This window comes from Rhynchophorus ferrugineus, unplaced genomic scaffold (genome assembly GCF_030347505.1).
Source record: "Rhynchophorus ferrugineus isolate W39M unplaced genomic scaffold, kcgeb_rfMv2 rfM7, whole genome shotgun sequence".
Lineage (NCBI taxonomy): Eukaryota > Metazoa > Arthropoda > Insecta > Coleoptera > Curculionidae > Rhynchophorus > Rhynchophorus ferrugineus.
In genome coordinates, this window is record NW_027472586.1 from 3,923,444 (window position 1) to 3,950,000 (window position 26,557).

The 26,557-nt window shown below is 31.2% G+C and overlaps 1 protein-coding gene across 4 annotated transcripts in view; it reads left to right on the forward strand.

Annotated features, from left to right (window-relative positions):
* The window catches only part of Frl (formin-like protein), a 117,099-nt gene that overhangs the window by 23,152 nt on the left and 67,390 nt on the right, over positions 1-26,557 (forward strand). For all 4 annotated transcript variants that reach the window (XM_076409385.1, XM_076409384.1, XM_076409383.1 and 1 more), the window contains exon 2: positions 15,673-15,756. In XM_076409385.1, the coding sequence (XP_076265500.1) occupies positions 15,673-15,756 (84 nt within the window). The remainder of the gene's footprint in view (positions 1-15,672; positions 15,757-26,557) is intronic.

A 26,557-nucleotide genomic window follows, 5' to 3' on the forward strand; every position in this document is an offset into this window, starting at 1 on the left:
AATGTATGTATGTTTTATGTTATCAAGCCTATAAATTAATTTTGAACTCTATTTCGAAGTCTCAGTGACAAGCTTCACTTTCTATTATGTGTCATCTGGTCGAAATGCGACAGAAAACATTTTTCAGTGCTTTGAAAATGTCTGCATTGGTAACAGCACACGGTAACTCGCATCTGCGGAAAGTTCTACTTTTCTTCTTAAATTTTCAAGATACATCATCAAAAGAAGATCATCAAATGCTCTATGAAGCATTGATGCATTACGCCACGATTATTCTTGTAAAACGCAAGAAGAATATGCAAAATGGTTGGGAGTAATATGAAAAACCATTTCTAATCGCTCGAGGAACGTATTAATGATCCAAAAACATGAATATGTTGTGTCTTGTGGATTGAATCCAAGACATACTGGTTGCGCTTGGTCATGGGTGAAATGCTGCTTCGGTGGTAAAATTGGAAAGGTTTTTTTTCCATCGTATTGTAACTGGTGATGAAGAGTGAATCCATTACGATAATCCACAGCGAAAAAACCATGGTCATGCATCAACATCAACAGCGAAGCTGAATATGCATGGCTCCAATCGAATACTTTGTATTTATTTAATAGAATCAGATTGGTGTGGTATACTATGAGCTGCCAAAACCCAATGAAGCCATCAATGGTGATCTATTGACTACAATTGATGCGATTGAGCTGGGCACTGAGCGAAAGCGAAAGAATGGAGAAAAATTACAGACATATATGGAAAAAGCGTCCATTTCCAACTCTCTGTCAAAGATAAATCCATCGAATTATATGTATTTTGGGATGGAAGAAACAAGATTCCATGCTAAGTTGCTTTACGGTCCATTGCTTTTGAAACATTCGAACAAACTAGGAATTCACAAATTTTATGAAAATACACTTTTCGCTGCATAACTTAAAAAGTAATGGTTGTATAGGAATTGTTATACTATCGTTTGATTCAGCATAAAATTATTTATAATCTATGTAATTTTAATTAACCAGCGATTATTTCAACGGAAATGACAATAAAATATTTAAAAATGGCAGAAAATCATAAATCTTCCTGACTATATATAATACAAAATATAATATATAAGTATTTTGGAGTGAAACAAAGGAAAATCCATTCTAAATTGCCTTAGAATTTATAGTTTTTAAGATATGTGATATGAACAGAAATCTACTAATATTTTAATGGAAATGACAACAAAAACTTTGAAAATGCCAAAAAAATTTCCAATTTTCATGACAATATGTTTGGAAAAAGTGCCAATTTTCTTCAACTCTTGGATCAAGATCTACTATTTGAAAGGAAATGACAAGAAATATGAAAATGGCAAAATATCCTAAATATTTGATTGACACCTCAGTTTTTGTCTTTAACAAACTGGAAGTTGTACAACACATTAACGTAAAACCTGCGACTGCATCAAGATAGCCACTTTTCATTTCATTTTTATCCGAACCAATGAAAGTTCGCTTTCGATTTCGATGACCTCATTGTCTGGACGTAAGCCACCAAAAATTATATATTTGTTAATCGATCATTATTCAAACCCATCGTCATTACGGCGCGTGTGGAAACTCATAAATAAACCAAATCTGCTACTAATATTTTCAAACACATGTATTCTAATAGGGACGATAGTTTTAAAATTATTATCGGCGGGACGCTATGGTAATATCAAGAATACTGTGAACGCCCGTTGAACTTGTCTGTATGCCAACCACGGTTTCCGTTCTTCACACATCGACACATCATTACATCCGGTCTACACAACCAAAAAGAAAAATATGTTACTTGCGGTAGGATATAACTCGGTCCATGTGATTATTCTTAGAGCTCTAACCGCGAAGAAAGCCAAATAGTTCTTGATAATTTTGAAATCAGTCAAAGAATGAGGTCAGCCGAGAGATTTTCTTAAAATTAATATTTATTCTAGCAACATAGTAAATTAGCACTAATAAGCTATTTGTTTTTATTCTAACTTGTTACGGTTTTAAAATTACAAACCACTTATTCTGTGATAGACAGACACTTTGGGTTTAACTGAGTAACTGAGTTTTGCTTGGAACTTAACTAGAACTAGATCAAATGGTTTTACTCTCTTTATTCTTCATATTAAGCCATCTTTATCTAGGAGCTGGAGTACCTCAACCTTGATGGAGTCTTTAGGCATAGTCCTTGATGTTTATCGAAAGTTTTGTCCTTCAAGTCCTTGCGGATTATTGTTGGAGTATGAGTACCTCTCCGGACCTTGTTTCTTTAAAAAATATATAAAGTATATTTAACAGGAAGATCACAGAAAAAAATACGGTGTTTTCCTTTAAGAGATTAAGTAAGAACTAGTGGCCATTGCAAGTTGTGGTAACTCATCAGTGACTAATATCACTATATTAATATTTTTAAAAATATCCAAGAATCCCCATATGAGTCACATTCCAGAGAAATTATCAGGCACAGTAAAGTACTTTACCATCCATTTTTATCCAGGAAAGTACTTTGCGTAGTTTCCAATATTTACATAACCACAGTATTATTGTGAGTAACTTAATTCTAAACTATACTAACCAATATTAAATTAGCCCATTTCAAAAAAGAATAACCCTAAGAAAATATGTTTCCATATCGATACACAAGATCGCATACTAATATCATCTTGATAATGTAGCGTTAACTTTTTAGATAAAAAGCTTATAAATATCTTCTTGCAGAGAAATTCCTTCGTCTTTATTATATATAACAGAGATAAAAGCTGCTACGGCGACTTGTTATATCATTTATATACATTAATTTAAAAGATAATGTTATCTAGATTTATCAAATAATGTAACGGTTTCTGTATATTAAGGCCTGTCGCTTGATGACCTCCTGGACAAATAATGGTTGCTAAATGAATTAGCATTTTTTTAATGTAAACCTTTCATGCTTTACTTAACTGAATATTATATGAAAATCAATATAATGCCATTCGATCCAGTGTAAAATGTTAATTTATAATTTATAATTTGAGATTATTTGAACGGAAATGGTAGAGAAATCTTGAAAATAAAAAATTCAAAAAGATTTATGATTTTTAAGATATATGATGTAAACAGAAATCCACTCATTTTTTGAAAATGCAGTTTTTATGATATAACTAAAAAACAAAACGTTGTATCAACATTATTATACAGCCATTAAATGTAACGTAAAATTCTTTACAACTCTGTAATTTTGATTAACCTGCGATTATTAGAATGGAAATGACAACAAAAACTTTGAAAATGGCAAAAAATTGCCAATTTTCATGACCTCTTGGATTAAGGTCAAACTCTCAAAACATATGTATTTTGACCTGAAAGAAACGAAAATCCTTACTAAATTGCTCTAGGATTAAAGATTTCAAAGATATGTGACATAAACAAAAATCCGTCCAATTTTTGAAAATACACTTTTAACGGTATAACTTAAAAACGAACCGTTATTGAAAAAATATTATAGAACCATTCGATTCTACGTAAAATTCTTTACAATCTCTGTATTTTTTATTAACCTGCGATTATTAGAACGGAAATGACAACAAGAACTTTGAAAATGGCAAAAAATTGCCAATTTTCATGACTATATGTATGGGGAAAGTACCAATTTTCTTCACCTCTTGGATCAAGGTCAAACTCTCAAAAGATATGTATTTTGACCTGAAAGAAACGAAAATCCTTGCTAAATTGCTGTAGGATTAAAGATTTCAAAGATATGTCACATAAACAAAAATCCGGCCAATTTTTGAAAATACACTTTTAAGTGTATAACTTAAAAACTAACCGTTATCGAAAAAATATTATAGAACCATTCGATTGTGCGTAAAATTCTTTACAATCTCTGTAATTTTTAATAACCTGCGATTATTAGAACGAAAATGACAATAAAAGCTTTGAAAATGGCAAAAAAGTGCCAATTTTCATGACTATATATATGGAAAATGTGCCGATTTTCTTCACCTCTTGGAACAAGGTAAAACTCTCAAAACATATGTATTTTGACATGAAAGAAACGAAAATCCTTGCTAAATTGCTGTAGGATTAAAGATTTCAAAGATATGTGACCTAAACAAAAATCCGGCCAATTTTTGAAAATACACTTTTAAGTGTATAACTTAAAAACTAACCGTTTTCGAAAAAATATTATAGAACCATTCGATTGTGCGTAAAATTCTTTACAATCTCTGTAATTTTTAATAACCTGCGATTATTAGAACGAAAATGACAATAAAAGCTTTGAAAATGGCAAAAAATTGCCAATTTTCATGACTATATATATGGAAAATGTGCCGATTTTCTTCACCTCTTGGAACAAGGTAAAACTCTCAAAACATATGTATTTTGACCTGAAAGAAACGAAAATCCTTGCTAAATTGCTCTAGGATTAAAGATTTCAAAGATATGTGACATAAACAAAAATCCGTCCAATTTTTGAAAATACACTTTTAAGTGTATAACTTAAAAACTAACCGTTATCGAAAAAATATTATAGAACCATTCGATTGTGCGTAAAATTCTTTACAATTTATATAATTTTTATTAACCTGCGATTATTAGAACGGAAATGACAACAAAAACTTTGAAAATAGCAAAAAATTGCCAATTTTCTTCACCTCTTGGATCAAGGTAAAATTCTCAAAATATATGTATTTTGACCTGAAAGAAAGGAAAAACCATGCTAAATTGCTCTAGGATTTAATGTTTTTAAGATATTTTACTGTATACTGTATGGTAAAAAAATGCCAATTTTCATGACTAGTGCCAATTTTTACCTCTTGGATAGAATTCCCAAAATATATGTATTTTGGTATGAAATAAAGGAAAATCCACGTTAAATTACGTTAGGATTTATAGCTTTAAAGACTGAAATAAAAATATATTTCCTCTTAATGTATGGGACGAACATCTTGTTGAAAAAAAAATCTTGTTGATGATGAGTCAGGTCAGATAAACAAGGCAGATGGTCTTGTAACACGAGACACTTGATAGATGATGCAAGGATAAACCTGTAAAATATAGCGTTTTTTGCTCTTTTCTGGTATCCATCTTTCATCGTGGATTCAAACAACACTGAATCAGCCATTCAAAAAACTATCAAATAAGTTTTTGCACAAAATTTCAGCTTTTGCCATCTTGATGCCATTATTAATGGCTTTTATTGAAGAAGCAACGAATTTCTTTTCACCAGATCTAATATTATAAACAACGCTGAAAAGTATTATTTTTTATTAACTTAGTGTATCCATAACAGGCCTTTTAATTCCATTACAATCTGATCTTTATAAATGGATGAGTGATTTTGTTAGTAACTTAACAACACTAAAGTCAACATGTACCACAACCCGCACAATACTTTGCTTTGCACTAACACTGTTCCACAAAATCATGAGTCTTCTTATCAGGTTTGTGTTTGCATCAACGGTCTTCCTTAGCTTTACTCTGGAAACACTGGATCATTTAGATGTTGCTCTGGTGCTGGGCACACTCACAAAGTTAAATGTCTTAAGTCAAATCGAATTTAAAAATTTTCTATTTATCAGTTTGATATTAAGAATCTTGTTACAAACTATTTTGGTTAGTTTCAATGCAAATTTGATACTGAGAAACAGATAAAAGTCTCTTGGTACTAAGCCAGGCAGGTAAGGGTTACCGCTGGCACATTTTTTTTGGTATTTTTGTTAGATTTTCACAATGTTCACCTAATCATCACGTTTAATTATCAAAAGCGGATGTAAACCTCGTTCGAAAATATTAACATTTCCCGCAGATGAGGTAATAAAATCGTCTAATTTTTTTCCTTGTCAACAAGAGAGGAAACAAACGAAATATGCAGCTGCGGTACTGTGTCGATCTGAGACACATGGAAAAATAAATAGCGGGGAAGACGACGGGCACTAAAACTCGTGAAATTAGATGTACTTATAAAGGATATGCTCCAAATTTAGTGAGACTTTAAATAGAACCGTTCGTTCAGGAAGGATCTGAAGTCGGATCAATCTGCAAGGGCTGACGTCTTTGTCGAGCGATCCGGGATGGAAATAACACAGATGCGGCGAAATCTAATTAACGTGTCATACATTACGCCTTTAATGGACTAATACTTTGTTCCATAAACAATCTTCATAGAGAAGTGCGCATATTTGCGTCCAAGTGTGTTAGGCACATTCGTTTATTGGTTTATTTACGGTCCACACATTCTTGTTGTGCAATTAACAGTTATCTTTAGTTCTTATATAGCACCAACTGAACAATTTCCGGTATCTCTACGTATGTTCTCCCTCCATATAGTAGGTATGTGAATTTTTAGGCATTTATTATATCTAGTGGTTATCCAGTAGTGGAAATTCGACCGATATTCATTTTTCCTTTGCAAAAGAGATTATTGTATATGGTGCTTGCGTGCATATAACAACTAAAAAACGTATGGATTTAATTCTAGTAGCGACATCTATGTGTCAGGCCGGGGACTTTTCAATTGACCTGTTATATGATGCTTGCATCTAATCTAATAATTTTTTCGTTTTAAAGGCATTTATTTAAATAATTGTACAATATAGGTTCGTCAAATTATTTTACATCAGTTCATATAGCTTTTTCCCATCTTTCTCCCAATGCTGTTAGTCTACAACTTCTTTAGCACCTCGTAATACATTAAATATTTGTCATATTAATGCTTTATCAAAGGGGATGCTTCTCCACTACAGGACTGACCCATGACTTTTTACGTTTGGGATTGTCGTAATAGATTGACTTTTTATCGCCAGTCAAAATAGGCTATCGAAAACTCTTCTTTTTTTACCACCTTTTAAGTCATTATGACGCAGCAGCATCACCATAAGTTTTTAAAAATGTTTGACTAGCTTCAACATCCGATTTATTTAAATTAAACAACAATTCTGAGCCTTCTATAACTAGCGTCCCTATACACTGTACAATAATTCAATAATACTAAATGAAAAACTGTTATTTTATGTACAAAAATGTTAAAACCATCGAATTTAACAGTTGTTTGAATACGTTGGTACTTCACCAATAAATATCGTAGAATTTGGATAAAACCTTTGCAGTTCAGAAGACCAGGCAAAAGGCAAACTGGTGAACACAAAGGATGGGAAAAGATACAGTTTGAAATATATATCTAAATGCAAGAAAATAACAAATTCATGAATGTAAAATTGCAAAACGATTTTTATAAACTCTTCTCTAAATAAACGTAAATATGGAATATTATTTATTGAATAATCAAAATGTATGTTTTACTACAATTAGAGAATCTGAATACGTGATATTTTTGGTCCAGGTCAGTGATTTCGAAAAAAATATATATCGACAAAGAAATATCTGTATAACGAGTTCCCACCAAATTAACAGTACCTCTTTGATCTATGTATCTGGTTTGCAATCAAACCTTACGCAGCACATTTAAATCATGGCATCCTGTTGTTTCTGACCTCTGGTTTCCCATTGAAAATAGCACGCAGTATGAATTGTTTTAAAAGGTTACTGTGTTATAGTGAACGTAATTTCAATGGTAACGTTGTTGAACTAATAATAAAGGTAAATATCAACTACTTCTTTCATGGTATTCCTTGTTGTTGTAGTAAAACCAATGGTTACCGCCATAATATATTATGAAATTTAATTTTAATTTATTCAGGTATAACAGAAATTCAATTATTTGGATCTGAAATTAAATAGTCATATTTTGATGGTTTTGGTGACTAATACGACTGAGAGTAGCGGTTAGATAGTATTTTTTAGGTTAATTTTATGTCTACATAATTCTTCAATTAATTTAATGCGATTCTTCATTACTTAGTAACAAGGGATTTTTATGCCAAATATAAATGCTATAAAAATAGAACTTTGAATATTATAGTAAAGGCAAAAATGAACTACGGTTTTATTTGTATACGTTTATAGTTCTTAAATTTCTGATATTGCAGATATTTCAAAAGCTTAACAAAAAGTAAAGGATGCCTAAAAGAAAGGTCATTAAATTTTAAGTAAAATAAATTGATAACATAAGATTTGCAGCTTTGAGATTTATTATTTCTTTCAATTTATATAACAGTCTAGAGCAGATAAATAACGAATAAATAGAATAATATAAACAAAGAACAAGTAATCTAAGTAAGATACAATTGAATTATAAATAGGTATAGGTATAGTCTGTTCAAAGTTATTTTGTATATACGTCATTTAAATTTGTGACGTTGCAATGTTGCCACATCAACTCAGAGTTTTAGTTCAGTTTAGCTTTGACATACAACAAAATTTTAATCTAAAAAAAACAATTGAACTAAAATGTTATCAAATATAATTTATTTTAACATTATAGTACATCTAAAAACTACAGTTAATTTTATACACCCATAATAGTTTGTAGGTTAGAGTTATAACCTATTATCACCATCGCTTTCAAGAATTTTCCATACGTCTGACAACAGGATAACAACTTTGGCTTTGGTTAGATCCAAGAAGACCGCTCCAAGCCTTTCACGGCGGCTAAAAGTACAGTTGATATTTGCGGCCAGCCGATGGGCCTGATGAACGGCTGAGTGTTTGGCGCGGAACCCGAATTGCTCATCTGGAATGATATTGTTTGTCTTCGTAAGATCATTACGAGCATAAGGAATTGCTCTTTCAGCGAGTTTGGAAATGGAACTTAATAGGCTGATAGGTCTGTTGTCAGAAGGTGATGACTTAGCTCCTTTTTTGGGGATAACGCCGATGAATACATGTTTCCATGTGGGTGGAAAGTGTTGCAGTCTCAGAATGGCGTTGATGATATTACTTAGTTCGGCGAGCTGCTTGTAGGGAAGATTTTTGAGTTGGCCTATCGAAATATTTACCAAACGGAGGTCGCGGGTTCGATTCCCGGCGGGTACAATAACTTTTTATTGTTATTTAGTTAGAATATTTGTCAAATCACCTAGGCTTGGTGGCGGACCCCGGGGCCTGAAGCTCTCATTATTTTCAGTCATTGTTTCTTTATTCCTATTTTTCCTCATGCTGCACCTTTACTTAGCCTACCCATTGTAATATTAAATAATATAACTACGTAATTTATTGAGTAAATATCTAACACTAAAAAATTGAACCGACTTCAAAAAATAAATAAGAAACTCAATAAAAATTAAAAAATAACCAAACTTCTGTTACTAATTTTCTCTATTAATAAATGAAACGGGGTGAATATTCTTGTGTGCTCACATATCTCCGGAAATGTATTGTACAGGCTGTTCCGGCACTGATGCCTTAAATTAACAGATACCTCGCGTGCAAGGAATACCGCCATGTACATGCTCGATGAAGTCGTCGCGCCGAAACGTTCGACAATGCGCTTAACGCTCACCAATAGTCCCACTTCATCAAACCGAAAAGGGTCCGGTGCATTTTCCTTCCATTCGGTGCATGACCATCCGCCGGAGCCTTTACCGATTTCCGTTCGGTTCGCTGACTTTCTACTTGAACGTATTACGGGATATGTACGTTGTTTTTTTTTTTTCGTTTTCCTCGTCGGAGCCTCCTCTGCGTTTTGTTTCGCCAACGAGGCTATATGTGGCGATAAAAAATAAATCTAATCCACTACGAGCATTTTAGCGATATTTGATTTGTCTTGCTTGTGACGCTGTAGGTTACTCTATGTCTTAACACATGGGCTTAACACAACGATGGCGCTAGTTTTATTGCATTCACTTTGCTTATTTAGTATGGGTGACACTACTTTTGTTATTTTTAAAACAATGGGTCAAAAACAATTTCCTGTTTTAATTTTACACTGTTTCTTGATAGGAAAAATTACTGTTCAAGCGAAGGAATGGCTTGAAAAGTGTTATAAGGGCTCCGTCCCATCAGAAACAACAATAAGATGGTGGTTTGCTGGACACACCGATGATGCAGGACGCAGTGGACGTCCAAATGAGTTGATAACGCCAGAAAACATAAAAAAAAATCCACAAATTCGTTTTGAATGATCGAAGAGTGAAGTTGCGTGTGTTAGCTAACATAGTAAATATATCAAAAGAACGTGTTGGTTTCATACGGCATGAACATTTGATAATGAGAAGACTCTGTTCAGAGTGGGTACCGCATTTGTTGTCCAGAAACAAGAACGTGTTGATAATTCTGAGCAATGTTTGGCCATGTTACAATCCAGATTTTTTGCGTTGATATGTGACAATGGATCCATCACTTCACTCCGGAATGAAAATGATCGTCATCTAAGTGGACAGCAATTGATAACGGGCCTATTTTGAGACAAAATATAGATCGTCCTGCAAAAGTTAGGGCGTTAGAAATGTTAGAACGGCGCTGAACTGACAGTGTAGCTCTTGATGGAGATTACGCTAATGAATAAGCCAGCCAGTCTGAACACAAAAAAACTTGTATTCTTTGTTACATCTGGGATTTTTCAGCCGATGTGTTAATTATTCGCCAAAAAAACAAGTACAATAACAATCACGTAGAGGAATGGCGATACTATATAATGTATGTGGTGAATTCTCCTATGCAATGACATTAAAATTGTATTAAAATCATTACGACACTTCTTGTACTTCTTGACACTTCTGTGTTTTCCATGTCAGTTATCTTATTTCCAAGAATTTTTTTTATAACATCTTTATTAGATACGCTTAGTACAATCTTAATTTACAATTAATTTATTACTACTTTTCCTATGTACTTGGATTAATTAACAACCAAGACGAGTGCGAGAAAATACATCAGTATGTATTCCTCAATTATAAAATTATAATTATTTATTAATTATTAACTTATAGCTATAATTTACACTAAATGAATACACTTTATATAAGTCCGTAGAGTTTGGTTCGATTCAATCTCCTGACATCCTACGCGCTGTCTAGCAGTTGTATTGCTTCCACGTTAGTATGATTTAGTAATCTTCTTTCGTGTTTCAAGGCGAAATCTTGGATAACTTCGCAAATCCATTTGATTTCCAAGTCATCGTGCAGTTCTTCATTAGTTACATAGCGATAGGCATTGGTAATCAATCGAAGAACCTTGTTTTGACAGCGTTGCATGACAAGTTGATTTGAATTTTTAGTGCAACCCAATATTTGCACCCCATAGGTCCTAATTGGCTTTATAATTGTATTATAGATCAACCTCTTTGATTTTAGATCAAGTTGAGAGTATCTTCCGACTAACCAGTATAGTTGTTTTATTTTGGTTCTAATGTGTTTTGCTTTTTGTCTAACGTTCCAAGAATTTGTCTTTGGTACTTTTAACTTTTGTAATTTCGATAACAATGAACACCTTTCATAAATATTTTTTACGGTTCTATCGATGTTTTTCATTCGAAATTTATCATACATCGATACTTCTGATTCGATGTTAACATCGATATTTTTCTAAAATCGATCATTCCTAATGAAAATTCATCTCATACTCTCAAGAAACCCCCAGGCAGCTTAGCAGTTAATGAATCAACTGCCTCCAAATGTTTAAATGCTGTGAAATTCAAAATTGTAATAAAAATATAAATTCAAAAAGGAGTGAAAATGTCTGCCAGGCCAATTGACTGGAAATGTAATTTGGATATCGCAGTTTCCTTGCTCCCATTGTGACCCAAACTCAAAAAATCGGGAGTTTTCCGTAATCAATTGATTTTTCGTAACCAATTTCAAACTTCCCATATAATAAAACTCATTGTTCTGCTCTCATTGGTTACTCAGTGTGATAAACATTTTTCTGTTATTTTCGTTTACTTGCTAGTTATGACTAAGCATCCGTAAAGTTGTAACGAAGGTGCGAAACTGGATTAACGGCTAAAGGCTAATCGGACTAAGTTAACAAGAATGTGTCTCGTAAGATTCTGCTGTGTACTGTAGACGCCGACGATATAATTTACGGAGTATTTGTAATTCATGCATTTGGAGTGCTTCGAAAATTGCTTGTCCTTTTATAGTTATAATAGCATCTTATCTGTGTTACACGATAGAGTAAGAGGATATAGAATTATTGAACCAATCGATGTAATAATGTAGTAAAATTGTAATGGCCGCTACACGCTTTTTTGTCTATAATTCCGATCCTTGAGACTATATATAGCAATGTGGAAGCTTAGATTTATCGAATCAGTGAAAATCACACGGTCACGAATCAGGCGAATATGCTAAATCATCAAACGAAACGATTTTTTTCTAAAATATTTCTTGCCACGGGTCAATACAAGATAATATCTTCGTTTCTGACTTCTCTAAGTATCTTTCAATAAGTCAAGAACTTTGTTACGGGATGAATACTCATCACCCTGAAAGTTAGTTATAAAGTTCTGCTGTGTATGATCATAATGCATGGTCAAAAAATACTAGAAAATATTAACCAACAATATTATCTCTCATCGAAGTTTGTGTGTTTTTTTTGTATCTGTTTGCTTAAATCAATTTTTGTTATTCTCGTATTATGTTTGCCTATATTAATATTTTTAAGCTTTAGTTGTACTTCAAGTAACCATAATATTCAAAGCAAACAAAGACAGTTAGTTTGTAACAAAACCAATCAACTATAAAGTGGCATACACTAAAACGTATGCCACTTAGATGACACATTGTATTATTGAAGAATCCACTTACTGTACTGTGATTACTCGACATGTTATGTAACCTTTATCAGAAGTACTCGTTGTATACTCAACGCTGATATCAACATCCTTTAGTTTAAACAATGATGGACGTGGAATTATCATTTTTTATCAACTTAATTGTTGTTGTCGTTGATAAAATTAGTTTTTATAACAACCTTCATCTACTTTTTGAATTTTCATTAAAGAACTAACCACAGATGATGAACTGTTCAAATTTGCATTTTTATACACTTAAAACCAAATCTTACTCACCGAGCTGTTTTGTTCCACCGAGGTTGTAAGCTTGGGGGAATTTGTGTGAATCATTCATACTTAATTAACATAATTTTAATATCATGATGATACCGAGTGGTATATTCTAACTTACCTGTATTGAGTTTATTGTTATATAAATAACGAAGATTTTTGTTCGATAATTAATTTTTTTTTGTTTCATTTAAAGGACTGTTATATTTTTTACTTTTTTTTGTTATTACAATTGTAGTCACTTTTGTTTTATTTACAAGCAAATATATTATTATCAGATGTATAAAGCGTCCATTGATTTTTTGTCTCTGTTATTGGCCATTGGGTAGTTTTAGAAGCTCGACATCTTTCTCTTAATATTATTAAGCTTGTTCAGGAATCTTATGATGGTTTCATCATTCCATTTCTTGAAGTATTTTAAATTCGACGGCAAGAGGTTATAGAATTTATAATCTATTTTTAACCGACTTCGAAAAAGGAAGAGGTTCTATGTTCGGCGATTTCTCCCGTCAATTACGAACCGATTTTCAATTTTTTTTTTATTCCAAAGAGTGCACTTCCGAGGTGGTTCCATTGGAACCAAATCAGGATCTCTTGGGAGGAAGGGGGGCAAATTGAGGGAAAGGCTCAAATTTCAATGGCGCACGCATAAAGTTTTCACATATTTTTTATCTAAAATGATCAGTGAATAATGTGTTGGTAGTAGTTAAAATAATACGAGGGTCACTATTTATATTTCGGGAATAGGAAAAAAGCAAATAGTTAAGCTGCGAATATATTTTTATTGTTTTTCAAAGTACTCGTCACAGTGATCGATACACTTTTGTAAGTATATTAGAAACCGGAATAAAGCTTCCTACCATCACTAATTTTGTCTCTACCCTCGTATAGTTAATCTAAACCCAGATTTTTTTTTTGAAAACTATAGAAACGCAGACCATACGTAAGATAAAAAATAAACACGGTAGTACTAAATCAAGTTCCTCATTTTTTAATAATATTTATTTTCGTTTCATTGATTCGGTTCACAGAACAGTTTAGACATTTCTACGAATGGTAGTGTATAATGTAGGATATCAAAATTCATCGTAAATAAATAATCGTGAACTGTGGGTTGAATGTTTAATCGTGTAGTCGTATTATCGGTGAGTCACCATGCTGATATTTGAGTCATGGCTGATTTTTACGAAAAAAAAAACTAGAAGTGAAATTGGTCGGAAGGTTGAATGATTAACGAATGTCGTTTTGTTTACGTGCAAGGTGGAATATAGAGAACAGATGTATTAACTGTGATGTCTGTGTAAATAAAGATATTTTCGATTCTTGTTTCATTTTGATAGTTTGTTTCTGCAATATAGAAATACTTTTCGCATTTTTACTTGTTTAGCAACTATATTTCTTTCACTACTTGCAAAAGCCTTCGACAAGGTTTGGCATGAAGGCTTTCTTCATAAACTACCCACCGAACTATTAGAATTATACATTACAACCAGAATGTTTATAGTTAAACAAGAAGAAGCTTACTCTACAATAAAAGAAGCTAAAGCAGGTGTACCACAAGGAAGTGTACTGGGGCCAATGCTTTTTCTACTCTACACTTGTGATATACCACAAATGGACAATATTACGATGGCTACATTTGCTGATGATACTGTGATTATAGCTGTCGGAGGCTATCATTCCATATGCAACAACGCTAAATATCTCGGAATGAATTTTGATGCAAAACTTCGCTGGAAGGAACATATAAAGAAGAAAAGAAAAGAACTGGAATTGAAATATAGGAAAATGTACTGGCTAGTTATAAGAAAATCACAATTATCTGATAATCACAATAAATACTGAAACCTATATGGACAGACAGAGTTCAATTATGAGGATGTTCTGCAAAGAGTAACATAAATTCTTTAGAACAAAGTCCTCAGAGGTATTGTGGACGCACCCAAATACTATAGGACTGATTACCTACATCGAGACCTTCAGATACCCACAGAAGAAAATATTGAAGTATTGCAGCTTTTGGATACCACCAGAGCAGGACACAGACTCAAAAGAATCAAACCATCTGATACTGTGTAGTGTTGTGTAGTGAGGTGCATATAATAAAAAATATAGCTGTGACATGTATAAACATTATTTCACCAGAGACTGAGATAGGGCCGATGGGTCCTCCTAGTTATATACCTAAGATTTAAGTTATCATAAAGATAAATTGTACGTTAGTCGAAAACGACTAGTAACAATGTAATAATTAATTAATAAAAAAAAACTAATGGTAGATGTTTTTAAATACAAACACCTAAAGAATACAAAAATAATAATATATTTTTGTGACATATACACAAAACTAAATTACAAGCAAAACAAATATAATTGCTCGGCACTGACTAGAAAGTGATGAATGTTCATAGTAGTTACTAATAACACCTAATAATATCATAGGTAATCAAAAGTGAGAACTCCTGGGGAATCATTTTGAAGGTAATTTTTTAAATATTTCTAAAAACCATCATCGTAAACGTCAAAAGTGAAAAATATTAAGAATTGTTATCTTTAGTTTGACAATCACAACCAACATGAAAATACCAATGCTAAGCGTGAGTTATTAAATTAACATGTGACAGACTAACGAAATGTAAGATGTTGATAGGTTTTCCTCACTAACGATTGGAAAAACCACGAGAAAGACATTAAATTGTAGTAACGAATTGACTATTGATTATGACGATGACGAATATAATAACATTGTCCTACATTGTATTTATAAATAATTGTTGTTCCAGGCTTCTATGGACCTTCCCCCCGATAAAGCCAAGCTACTGAAAAGCTATGACTCGGAGAAGAAATGGGATATTATCTGTGATCAGGTAAGTCATACTCGAAGGCTACTGTTTTTTATTACTTATCGAAAATAAACCGGTGTCTTGATTTCAAAACCTTTCGAAACCGCAAATATAAAACTGTTTTCTCGATTACACATCTGACAAGGCACAAGAAACTACATTATGACTCATGTGCACTTATTATATTCTTTGTAGTTACATCAGGTTTGTTTTGATCGTTTGTAATTGTGTTTTCCTCGTCAGTTAGTCCAATAATGTTTTTTGTGCCTAATGTAAATGCATTTTAATATAATATTATCCGATTTAAAATATCCTATAGGAAGATTGGGTGTCAGTTAAGAACATAACCTTCAAATATTAACAGTATTTCGTATTTTTCTTGAGTCATTTATTACTTTCAAGTTTCTTTCGGTCATTTCTGTTTAAGTAATAACACGACAATGAAAATTACAGGTATTTTAAAGAACTTTACGTAGAATCGATCGGTGCTATAATAAATTTTATACAACTTTTAGTTTCTAAGTAATACATTGAAATGCTCAATTTCAAAAATCTGGGGATTTTAATTTATGTTAAATATCTTAAAAATTATAAATTGTAGTGTAATTTAACCCGAGTTTTCGTCTCATTCGCCCCAAAATACGTATATTTTGAGAGTTTCATCCGTATCCGTATTTAAATAATGACAGGGTAATCAAAATTACCGGATTTATAAAGAATTGTATGCTGAACCGAATGGTTATATAATATTTTTTCTACAGCCATTAGCTTCTCAGTTATATCGTGAAAAGTGTATTTTGAAAAATTGTGTGGATTTCAATTTATGTCACATATCTTAAAAACTATAAATTGTAGAGTAATTTAACCCGGATTTTCGTTTCTTTTACCCCAAAATAAGTATATTTTCAGAGTTTCAGCTTTATCCCAGAGCTAACATTTTTTTGCACTTTTTCCGTACATATAGTCGTGAAAATTTGCGATTTTTGGCCATTTTCAATATTTTTGCTGCAATTTCCGTTCAAATAATGAAAGGGTAATCAAAATTACAGGATTTATAAAGAATTTTGTGCTGAATCGAATGGTTCTATAATATTTTTTCTACAGCCATTAGCTTTTCAGTTATATCGTGAAAAGTGTATTTTGAAAAATTGGGTGGATTTCAATTTATGTCACATATCTTAAAAACTATAAATTGTAGAGCAATTTAACCCGGATTTTCGTTTCTTTTACCCCAAAATAAGTATATTTTCAGAGTTTCAGCTTTATCCCAGAGCTAACATTTTTTTGCACTTTTTCCGTACATATAGTCGTGAAATTTTGCGATTTTCGGCCATTTTCAATTTTTTTGCTGCAATTTCCGTTCAAATAATGACAGGGTAATCAAAATTACAGGATTTATAAAGAATTTTGTGCTGAATCGAATGGTTCTATAATATTTTTTCCACAGCCGTTAGCTTTTCAGTTATATCGTGAATAGTGTATTTTGAAAAATTGTGTGGATTTCAATTTATGTCACATATCTTAAAAACTATAAATTGTAGAGCAATTTAACCCGGATTTTCGTTTCTTTTACCCCAAAATAAGTATATTTTCAGAGTTTCAGCTTTATCCCAGAGCTAAAATTTTTTGGCACTTTTTCCATAGTCGTAAAAATTCGCGATTTTCGGCCATTTTCAATTTTTTTGTTGCAATTTCCGTTCAAATAATGACAGGATAATCAAAATTACAGGATTCATAAAGAATTTTGTGCTGAATCGAATGGTTCTATAATATTTTTTCCACAGCCGTTAGCTTTTCAGTTATATCGTGAATAGTGTATTTTGAAAAATTGTGTGGATTTCAATTTATGTCACATATCTTAAAAACTATAAATTGTAGAGCAATTTAACCCGGATTTTCGTTTCTTTTACCCCAAAATAAGTATATTTTCAGAGTTTCAGCTTTATCCCAGAGCTAACATTTTTTTGCACTTTTTCCATAGTCGTGAAAATTTGCGATTTTCGGCCATTTTCAATTTTTTTGCTGCAATTTCCGTTCAAATAATGACAGATTAATCAAAATTACAGGATTTATAAAGAATTTTGTGCTGAATCGAACGGTTCTATAATATTTTTTCCACAGCCGTTAGCTTTTCAGTTATATCGTGAATAGTGTATTTTGAAAAATTGTGTGGATTTCAATTTATGTCACATATCTTAAAAACTATAAATTGTAGAGCAATTTAACCCGGATTTTCGTTTCTTTTACCCCAAAATAAGTATATTTTCAGAGTTTCAGCTTTATCCCATAGCTAAAATTTTTTGGCACTTTTTCCATATATATAGTCGTGAAATTTTGCGATTTTTGGCCATTTTCAATTTTTTTGCTGCAATTTCCGTTCAAATAATGACAGGTTAATCAAAATTACAAGATTTATAAAGAATTTTGTGCTGAATCGAATGGTTCTATAATATTTTTTCCACAGCCGTTAGCTTTTCAGTTATATCGTGAATAGTGTATTTTGAAAAATTGTGTGGATTTCAATTTATGTCACATATCTTAAAAACTATAAATTGTAGAGCAATTTAACCCGGATTTTCGTTTCTTTTACCCCAAAATAAGTATATTTTCAGAGTTTCAGCTTTATCCCATAGCTAAAATTTTTTGGCACTTTTTCCATATATATATATAGTCGTGAAATTTTGCGATTTTCGGCCATTTTCAATTTTTTTGCTGCAATTTCCGTTCAAATAATGACAGGTTAATCAAAATTACAAGATTTATAAAGAATTTTGTGCTGAATCGAATGGTTCTATAATATTTTTTCCACAGCCGTTAGCTTTTCAGTTATATCGTGAATAGTGTATTTTGAAAAATTGTGTGGATTTCAATTTATGTCACATATCTTAAAAACTATAAATTGTAGAGCAATTTAACCCGGATTTTCGTTTCTTTTACCCCAAAATAAGTATATTTTCAGAGTTTCAGCTTTATCCCAGAGCTAACATTTTTTGGCACTTTTTCCATATATATAGTCGTAAAAATTCGCGATTTTCGGCCATTTTCAATTTTTTTGCTGCAATTTCCGTTCAAATAATGACAGGTTAATCAAAATTACAAGATTTATAAAGAATTTTGTACTGAATCGAATGGTTCTATAATATTTTTTCCACAGCCGTTAGCTTTTCAGTTATATCGTGAAAAGTGTATTTTGAAAAATTGTGTGGATTTCAATTTATGTCACATATCTTAAAAACTATAAATTGTAGAGCAATTTAACCCGGATTTTCGTTTCTTTTACCCCAAAATAAGTATATTTTCAGAGTTTCAGCTTTATCCCATAGCTAAAATTTTTTGGCACTTTTTCCATAGTCGTAAAAATTCGCGATTTTCGGCCATTTTCAATTTTTTTGTTGCAATTTCCGTTCAAATAATGACAGGTTAATCAAAATTACAAGATTTATAAAGAATTTTGTGCTGAATCGAATGGTTCTATAATATTTTTTCCACAGCCGTTAGCTTTTCAGTTATATCGTGAATAGTGTATTTTGAAAAATTGTGTGGATTTCAATTTATGTCACATATCTTAAAAACTATAAATTGTAGAGCAATTTAACCCGGATTTTCGTTTCTTTTACCCCAAAATAAGTATATTTTCAGAGTTTCAGCTTTATCCCAGAGCTAAATTTTTTGCCACTTTTTCCATATATATAGTCGTGAAAATTCGCGATTTTCGGCCATTTTCAATTTTTTTGTTGCAATTTCCGTTCAAATAATGACAGGATAATCAAAATTACAGGATTCATAAAGAATTTTGTGCTGAATCGAATGGTTCTATAATATTTTTTCCACAGCCCTTAGCTTTTCAGTTATATCGTGAAAAGTGTATTTTGAAAAATTGGGTGGATTTCAATTTATGTGACATATATTAAAAACTCTAAATTGTAGAGCAATTTAACCCGGATTTTCGTTTCTTTTACCCCAAAATAAGTATATTTTCAGAGTTTCAGCTTTATCCCATAGTTAAATTTCTTTGGCACTTTTTCCATATATATAGTCGTGAAAATTTGCGATTTTTGCCCATTTTCAATTTTTTTGCTGCAATTTCCGTTCAAATAATGACAGGGTAATCAAAATTACAGGATTTATAAAGAATTTTGTGCTGAATCGAATGGTTCTATAATATTTTTTCCACAGCCGTTAGCTTTTCAGTTATATCGTGAAAAGTGTATTTTGAAAAATTGCGTGGATTTCAATTTATGTCACATATCTTAAAAACTATAAATTGTAGAGCAATTTAACCCGGATTTTCGTTTCTTTTACCCCAAAATAAGTATATTTTCAGAGTTTCAGCTTTATCCCATAGTTAAATTTCTTTGGCACTTTTTCCATATATATAGTCGTGAAAATTCGCGATTTTTGGCCATTTTCAATATTTTTGCTGCAATTTCCGTTCAAATAATGACAGGGTAATCAAAATTACAGGATTTATAAAGAATTTTGTGCTGAATCGAATGGTTCTATAATATTTTTTCCACAGCCGTTAGCTTTTCAGTTATATATAGTGTATTTTGAAAAATTGTGTGGATTTCAATTTATATATATATATATAACCCGGATTTTCGTTTCTTTTATATATATATATATATAAAATTTTTTGGCACTTTTTATAGTCGTGAAAATTTGCGATTTTTGCCCATTTTCAATTTTTTTGCTGCAATTTCCGTCCAAATAATGACAGGTTAATCAAAATTACAGGATTTATAAAGAATTTTGTACTGAATCGAATGGTTCTATAATATTTTTTCCACAGCCCTTAGCTTTTCAGTTATATCGTGAATAGTGTATTTTGAAAAATTGTGTGGATTTCAATTTATGTCACATATCCTAAAAACTATAAATTGTAGAGCAATTTAACCCGGATTTTCGTTTCTTTTACCCCAAAATAAGTATATTTTCAGAGTTTCAGCTTTATCCCATAGTTAAATTTCTTTGGCACTTTTTCCATAGTCGTGAAAATTTGCGATTTTTGCCCATTTTCAATTTTTTTGCTGCAATTTCCGTTCAAATAATGACAGATTAATCAAAATTACAGGATTTATAAAGAATTTTGTGCTGAATCGAATGGTTCTATAATATTTTTTCCACAGCCCTTAGCTTTTCAGTTATATCGTGAAAAGTGTATTTTGAAAAATTGCGTGGATTTCAATTTATGTCACATATCTTAAAAACTATAAATTGTAGAGCAATTTAACCCGGATTTTCGTTTCTTTTACCCCAAAATAAGTATATTTTCAGAGTTTCAGCTTTATCCCATAGTTAAATTTCTTTGGCACTTTTTCCATAGTCGTGAAAATTTGCGATTTTTGCCCATTTTCAATTTTTTTGCTGCAATTTCCGTTCAAATAATGACAGATTAATCAAAATTACAGGATTTATAAAGAATTTTGTGCTGAATCGAATGGTTCTATAATATTTTTTCCACAGCCCTTAGCTTTTCAGTTATATCGTGAAAAGTGTATTTTGAAAAATTGGGTGGATTTCAATTTATGTCACATATCTTAAAAACTATAGATTGTAGAGCAATTTAACCCGGATTTTCGTTTCTTTTACCCCAAAATAAGTATATTTTCAGAGTTTCAGCTTTATCCCAGAGCTAACATTTTTTGGCACTTTTTCCATAGTCGTAAAAATTCGCGATTTTCGGCCATTTTCAATTTTTTTGCTGCAATTTCCGTTCAAATAATGAAAGGGTAATCAAAATTACAGGATTTATAAAGAATTTTGTGCTGAATCGAATGGTTCTATAATATTTTTTCCACAGCCGTTAGCTTTTCAGTTATATCGTGAATAGTGTATTTTGAAAAATTGTGTGGATTTCAATTTATGTCACATATCTTAAAAACTATAAATTGTAGAGCAATTTAACCCGGATTTTCGTTTCTTTTACCCCAAAATAAGTATATTTTCAGAGTTTCAGCTTTATCCCAGAGCTAACATTTTTTTGCACTTTTTCCATATATATAGTCGTGAAAATTCGCGATTTTCGGCCATTTTCAATTTTTTTGCTGCAATTTCCGTTCAAATAATGACAGGGTAATCAAAATTACAGGATTTATAAAGAATTTTGTGCTGAATCGAATGGTTCTATAATATTTTTTCTACAGCCATTAGCTTCTCAGTTATATCGTGAAAAGTGCATTTTGAAAAATTGTGTGGATTTCAATTTATGTCACATATCTTAAAAACTATAAATTGTAGAGCAATTTAAGCCGGATTTTCGTTTCTTTTACCCCAAAATAAGTATATTTTCAGAGTTTCAGCTTTATCTCAGAGCTAAAATTTTTTGGTACTTTTTCCATATATATAGTCGTGAAAATTTGCGATTTTTGGCGATTTTCAATTTTTTTGCTGCAATTTCCATCCAAATAATGACAGATTAATCAAAATTACAGGATTTATAAAGAATTTTGTGCTGAATCGAACGGTTCTATAATATTTTTTCCACAGCCGTTAGCTTTTCAGTTATATCGTGAATAGTGTATTTTGAAAAATTGTGTGGATTTCAATTTATGTCACATATCTTAAAAACTATAAATTGTAGAGCAATTTAACCCGGATTTTCGTTTCTTTTACCCCAAAATAAGTATATTTTCAGAGTTTCAGCTTTATCCCAGAGCTAACATTTTTTGGCACTTTTTCCATATATATAGTCGTGAAAATTTGCGATTTTCGGCCATTTTCAATTTTTTTGCTGCAATTTCCGTTCAAATAATGACAGGGTAATCAAAATTACAGGATTTATAAAGAATTTTGTGCTGAATCGAATGGTTCTATAATATTTTTTCCACAGCCGTTAGCTTTTCAGTTATATCGTGAATAGTGTATTTTGAAAAATTGTGTGGATTTCAATTTATGTCACATATCTTAAAAACTATAAATTGTAGAGCAATTTAACCCGGATTTTCGTTTCTTTTACCCCAAAATAAGTATATTTTCAGAGTTTCAGCTTTATCCCATAGCTAAAATTTTTTGGCACTTTTTCCATATATATAGTCGTGAAATTTTGCGATTTTTGGCCATTTTCAATTTTTTTGCTGCAATTTCCGTTCAAATAATGACAGGATAATCAAAATTACAGGATTTATAAAGAATTTTGTGCTGAATCGAATGGTTCTATAATATTTTTTCCACAGCCGTTAGCTTTTCAGTTATATCGTGAATAGTGTATTTTGAAAAATTGTGTGGATTTCAATTTATGTCACATATCTTAAAAACTATAAATTGTAGAGCAATTTAACCCGGATTTTCGTTTCTTTTACCCCAAAATAAGTATATTTTCAGAGTTTCAGCTTTATCCCATAGCTAAAATTTTTTGGCACTTTTTCCATAGTCGTAAAAATTCGCGATTTTCGGCCATTTTCAATTTTTTTGTTGCAATTTCCGTTCAAATAATGACAGGATAATCAAAATTACAGGATTCATAAAGAATTTTGTGCTGAATCGAATGGTTCTATAATATTTTTTCCACAGCCGTTAGCTTTTCAGTTATATCGTGAATAGTGTATTTTGAAAAATTGTGTGGATTTCAATTTATGTCACATATCTTAAAAACTATAAATTGTAGAGCAATTTAACCCGGATTTTCGTTTCTTTTACCCCAAAATAAGTATATTTTCAGAGTTTCAGCTTTATCCCAGAGCTAACATTTTTTGGCACTTTTTCCATATATATAGTCGTAAAAATTCGCGATTTTCGGCCATTTTCAATTTTTTTGCTGCAATTTCCGTTCAAATAATGACAGGGTAATCAAAATTACAGGATTTATAAAGAATTTTGTGCTGAATCGAATGGTTCTATAATATTTTTTCCACAGCCCTTAGCTTTTCAGTTATATCGTGAAAAGTGTATTTTGAAAAATTGTGTGGATTTCAATTTATGTGACATATATTAAAAACTCTAAATTGTAGAGCAATTTAACCCGGATTTTCGTTTCTTTTACCCCAAAATAAGTATATTTTCAGAGTTTCAGCTTTATCCCATAGTTAAATTTCTTTGGCACTTTTTCCATATATATAGTCGTGAAAATTTGCGATTTTTGGCCATTTTCAATTTTTTTGCTGCAATTTCCGTTCAAATAATGACAGGGTAATCAAAATTACAGGATTTATAAAGAATTTTGTGCTGAATCGAATGGTTCTATAATATTTTTTCCACAGCCGTTAGCTTTTCAGTTATATCGTGAATAGTGTATTTTGAAAAATTGTGTGGATTTCAATTTATGTCACATATCTTAAAAACTATAAATTGTAGAGCAATTTAACCCGGATTTTCGTTTCTTTTACCCCAAAATAAGTATATTTTCAGAGTTTCAGCTTTATCCCAGAGCTAACATTTTTTTGCACTTTTTCCATATATATAGTCGTGAAAATTCGCGATTTTTGGCCATTTTCAATATTTTTGCTGCAATTTCCGTTCAAATAATGACAGGGTAATCAAAATTACAGGATTTATAAAGAATTTTGTGCTGAATCGAATGGTTCTATAATATTTTTTCCACAGCCGTTAGCTTTTCAGTTATATCGTGAATAGTGTATTTTGAAAAATTGTGTGGATTTCAATTTATGTCACATATCTTAAAAACTATAAATTGTAGAGCAATTTAACCCGGATTTTCGTTTCTTTTACCCCAAAATAAGTATATTTTCAGAGTTTCAGCTTTATCCCATAGCTAAAATTTTTTGGCACTTTTTCCATATATATATATAGTCGTGAAATTTTGCGATTTTCGGCCATTTTCAATTTTTTTGCTGCAATTTCCGTTCAAATAATGACAGGTTAATCAAAATTACAAGATTTATAAAGAATTTTGTGCTGAATCGAATGGTTCTATAATATTTTTTCCACAGCCGTTAGCTTTTCAGTTATATCGTGAATAGTGTATTTTGAAAAATTGTGTGGATTTCAATTTATGTCACATATCTTAAAAACTATAAATTGTAGAGCAATTTAACCCGGATTTTCGTTTCTTTTACCCCAAAATAAGTATATTTTCAGAGTTTCAGCTTTATCCCATAGCTAAAATTTTTTGGCACTTTTTCCATATATATAGTCGTAAAAATTCGCGATTTTCGGCCATTTTCAATTTTTTTGCTGCAATTTCCGTTCAAATAATGACAGGTTAATCAAAATTACAAGATTTATAAAGAATTTTGTGCTGAATCGAATGGTTCTATAATATTTTTTCCACAGCCGTTAGCTTTTCAGTTATATCGTGAATAGTGTATTTTGAAAAATTGTGTGGATTTCAATTTATGTCACATATCTTAAAAACTATAAATTGTAGAGCAATTTAAGCCGGATTTTCGTTTCTTTTACCCCAAAATAAGTATAATTTCAGAGTTTCAACTTTATCTCAGAGCTAGAATTTTTTGGTACTTTTTCCATATATATAGTCGTGAAAATTTGCGATTTTTGGCGATTTTCAATTTTTTTGCTGCAATTTCCATCCAAATAATGACAGGGTAATCAAAATTACAGGATTTATAAAGAATTTTGTGCTGAATCGAATGGTTCTATAATATTTTTTCCACAGCCGTTAGCTTTTCAGTTATATCGTGAATAGTGTATTTTGAAAAATTGTGTGGATTTCAATTTATGTCACATATCTTAAAAACTATAAATTGTAGAGCAATTTAACCCGGATTTTCGTTTCTTTTACCCCAAAATAAGTATAATTTCAGAGTTTCAACTTTATCTCAGAGCTAGAATTTTTTGGTACTTTTTCCATATATATAGTCGTGAAAATTTGCGATTTTTGGCGATTTTCAATTTTTTTGCTGCAATTTCCATCCAAATAATGACAGGGTAATCAAAATTACAGGATTTGTAAAGAATTTTGTGCTGAATCGAATGGTTCTATAATATTTTTTCCACAGCCGTTAGCTTTTCAGTTATATCGTGAATAGTGTATTTTGAAAAATTGTGTGGATTTCAATTTATGTCACATATCTTAAAAACTATAAATTGTAGAGCAATTTAACCCGGATTTTCGTTTCTTTTACCCCAAAATAAGTATATTTTCAGAGTTTCAGCTTTATCCCATAGCTAAAATTTTTTGGCACTTTTTCCATATATATATATAGTCGTGAAATTTTGCGATTTTCGGCCATTTTCAATTTTTTTGCTGCAATTTCCGTTCAAATAATGACAGGTTAATCAAAATTACAAGATTTATAAAGAATTTTGTGCTGAATCGAATGGTTCTATAATATTTTTTCCACAGCCGTTAGCTTTTCAGTTATATCGTGAATAGTGTATTTTGAAAAATTGTGTGGATTTCAATTTATGTCACATATCTTAAAAACTATAAATTGTAGAGCAATTTAACCCGGATTTTCGTTTCTTTTACCCCAAAATAAGTATATTTTCAGAGTTTCAGCTTTATCCCATAGCTAAAATTTTTTGGCACTTTTTCCATATATATAGTCGTGAAAATTTGCGATTTTCGGCCATTTTCAATTTTTTTGCTGCAATTTCCGTTCAAATAATGACAGGTTAATCAAAATTACAGGATTTATAAAGAATTTTGTGCTGAATCGAATGGTTCTATAATATTTTTTCCACAGCCGTTAGCTTTTCAGTTATATCGTGAATAGTGTATTTTGAAAAATTGTGTGGATTTCAATTTATGTCACATATCTTAAAAACTATAAATTGTAGAGCAATTTAACCCGGATTTTCGTTTCTTTTACCCCAAAATAAGTATATTTTCAGAGTTTCAGCTTTATCCCAGAGCTAACATTTTTTTGCACTTTTTCCATATATATAGTCGTGAAAATTCGCG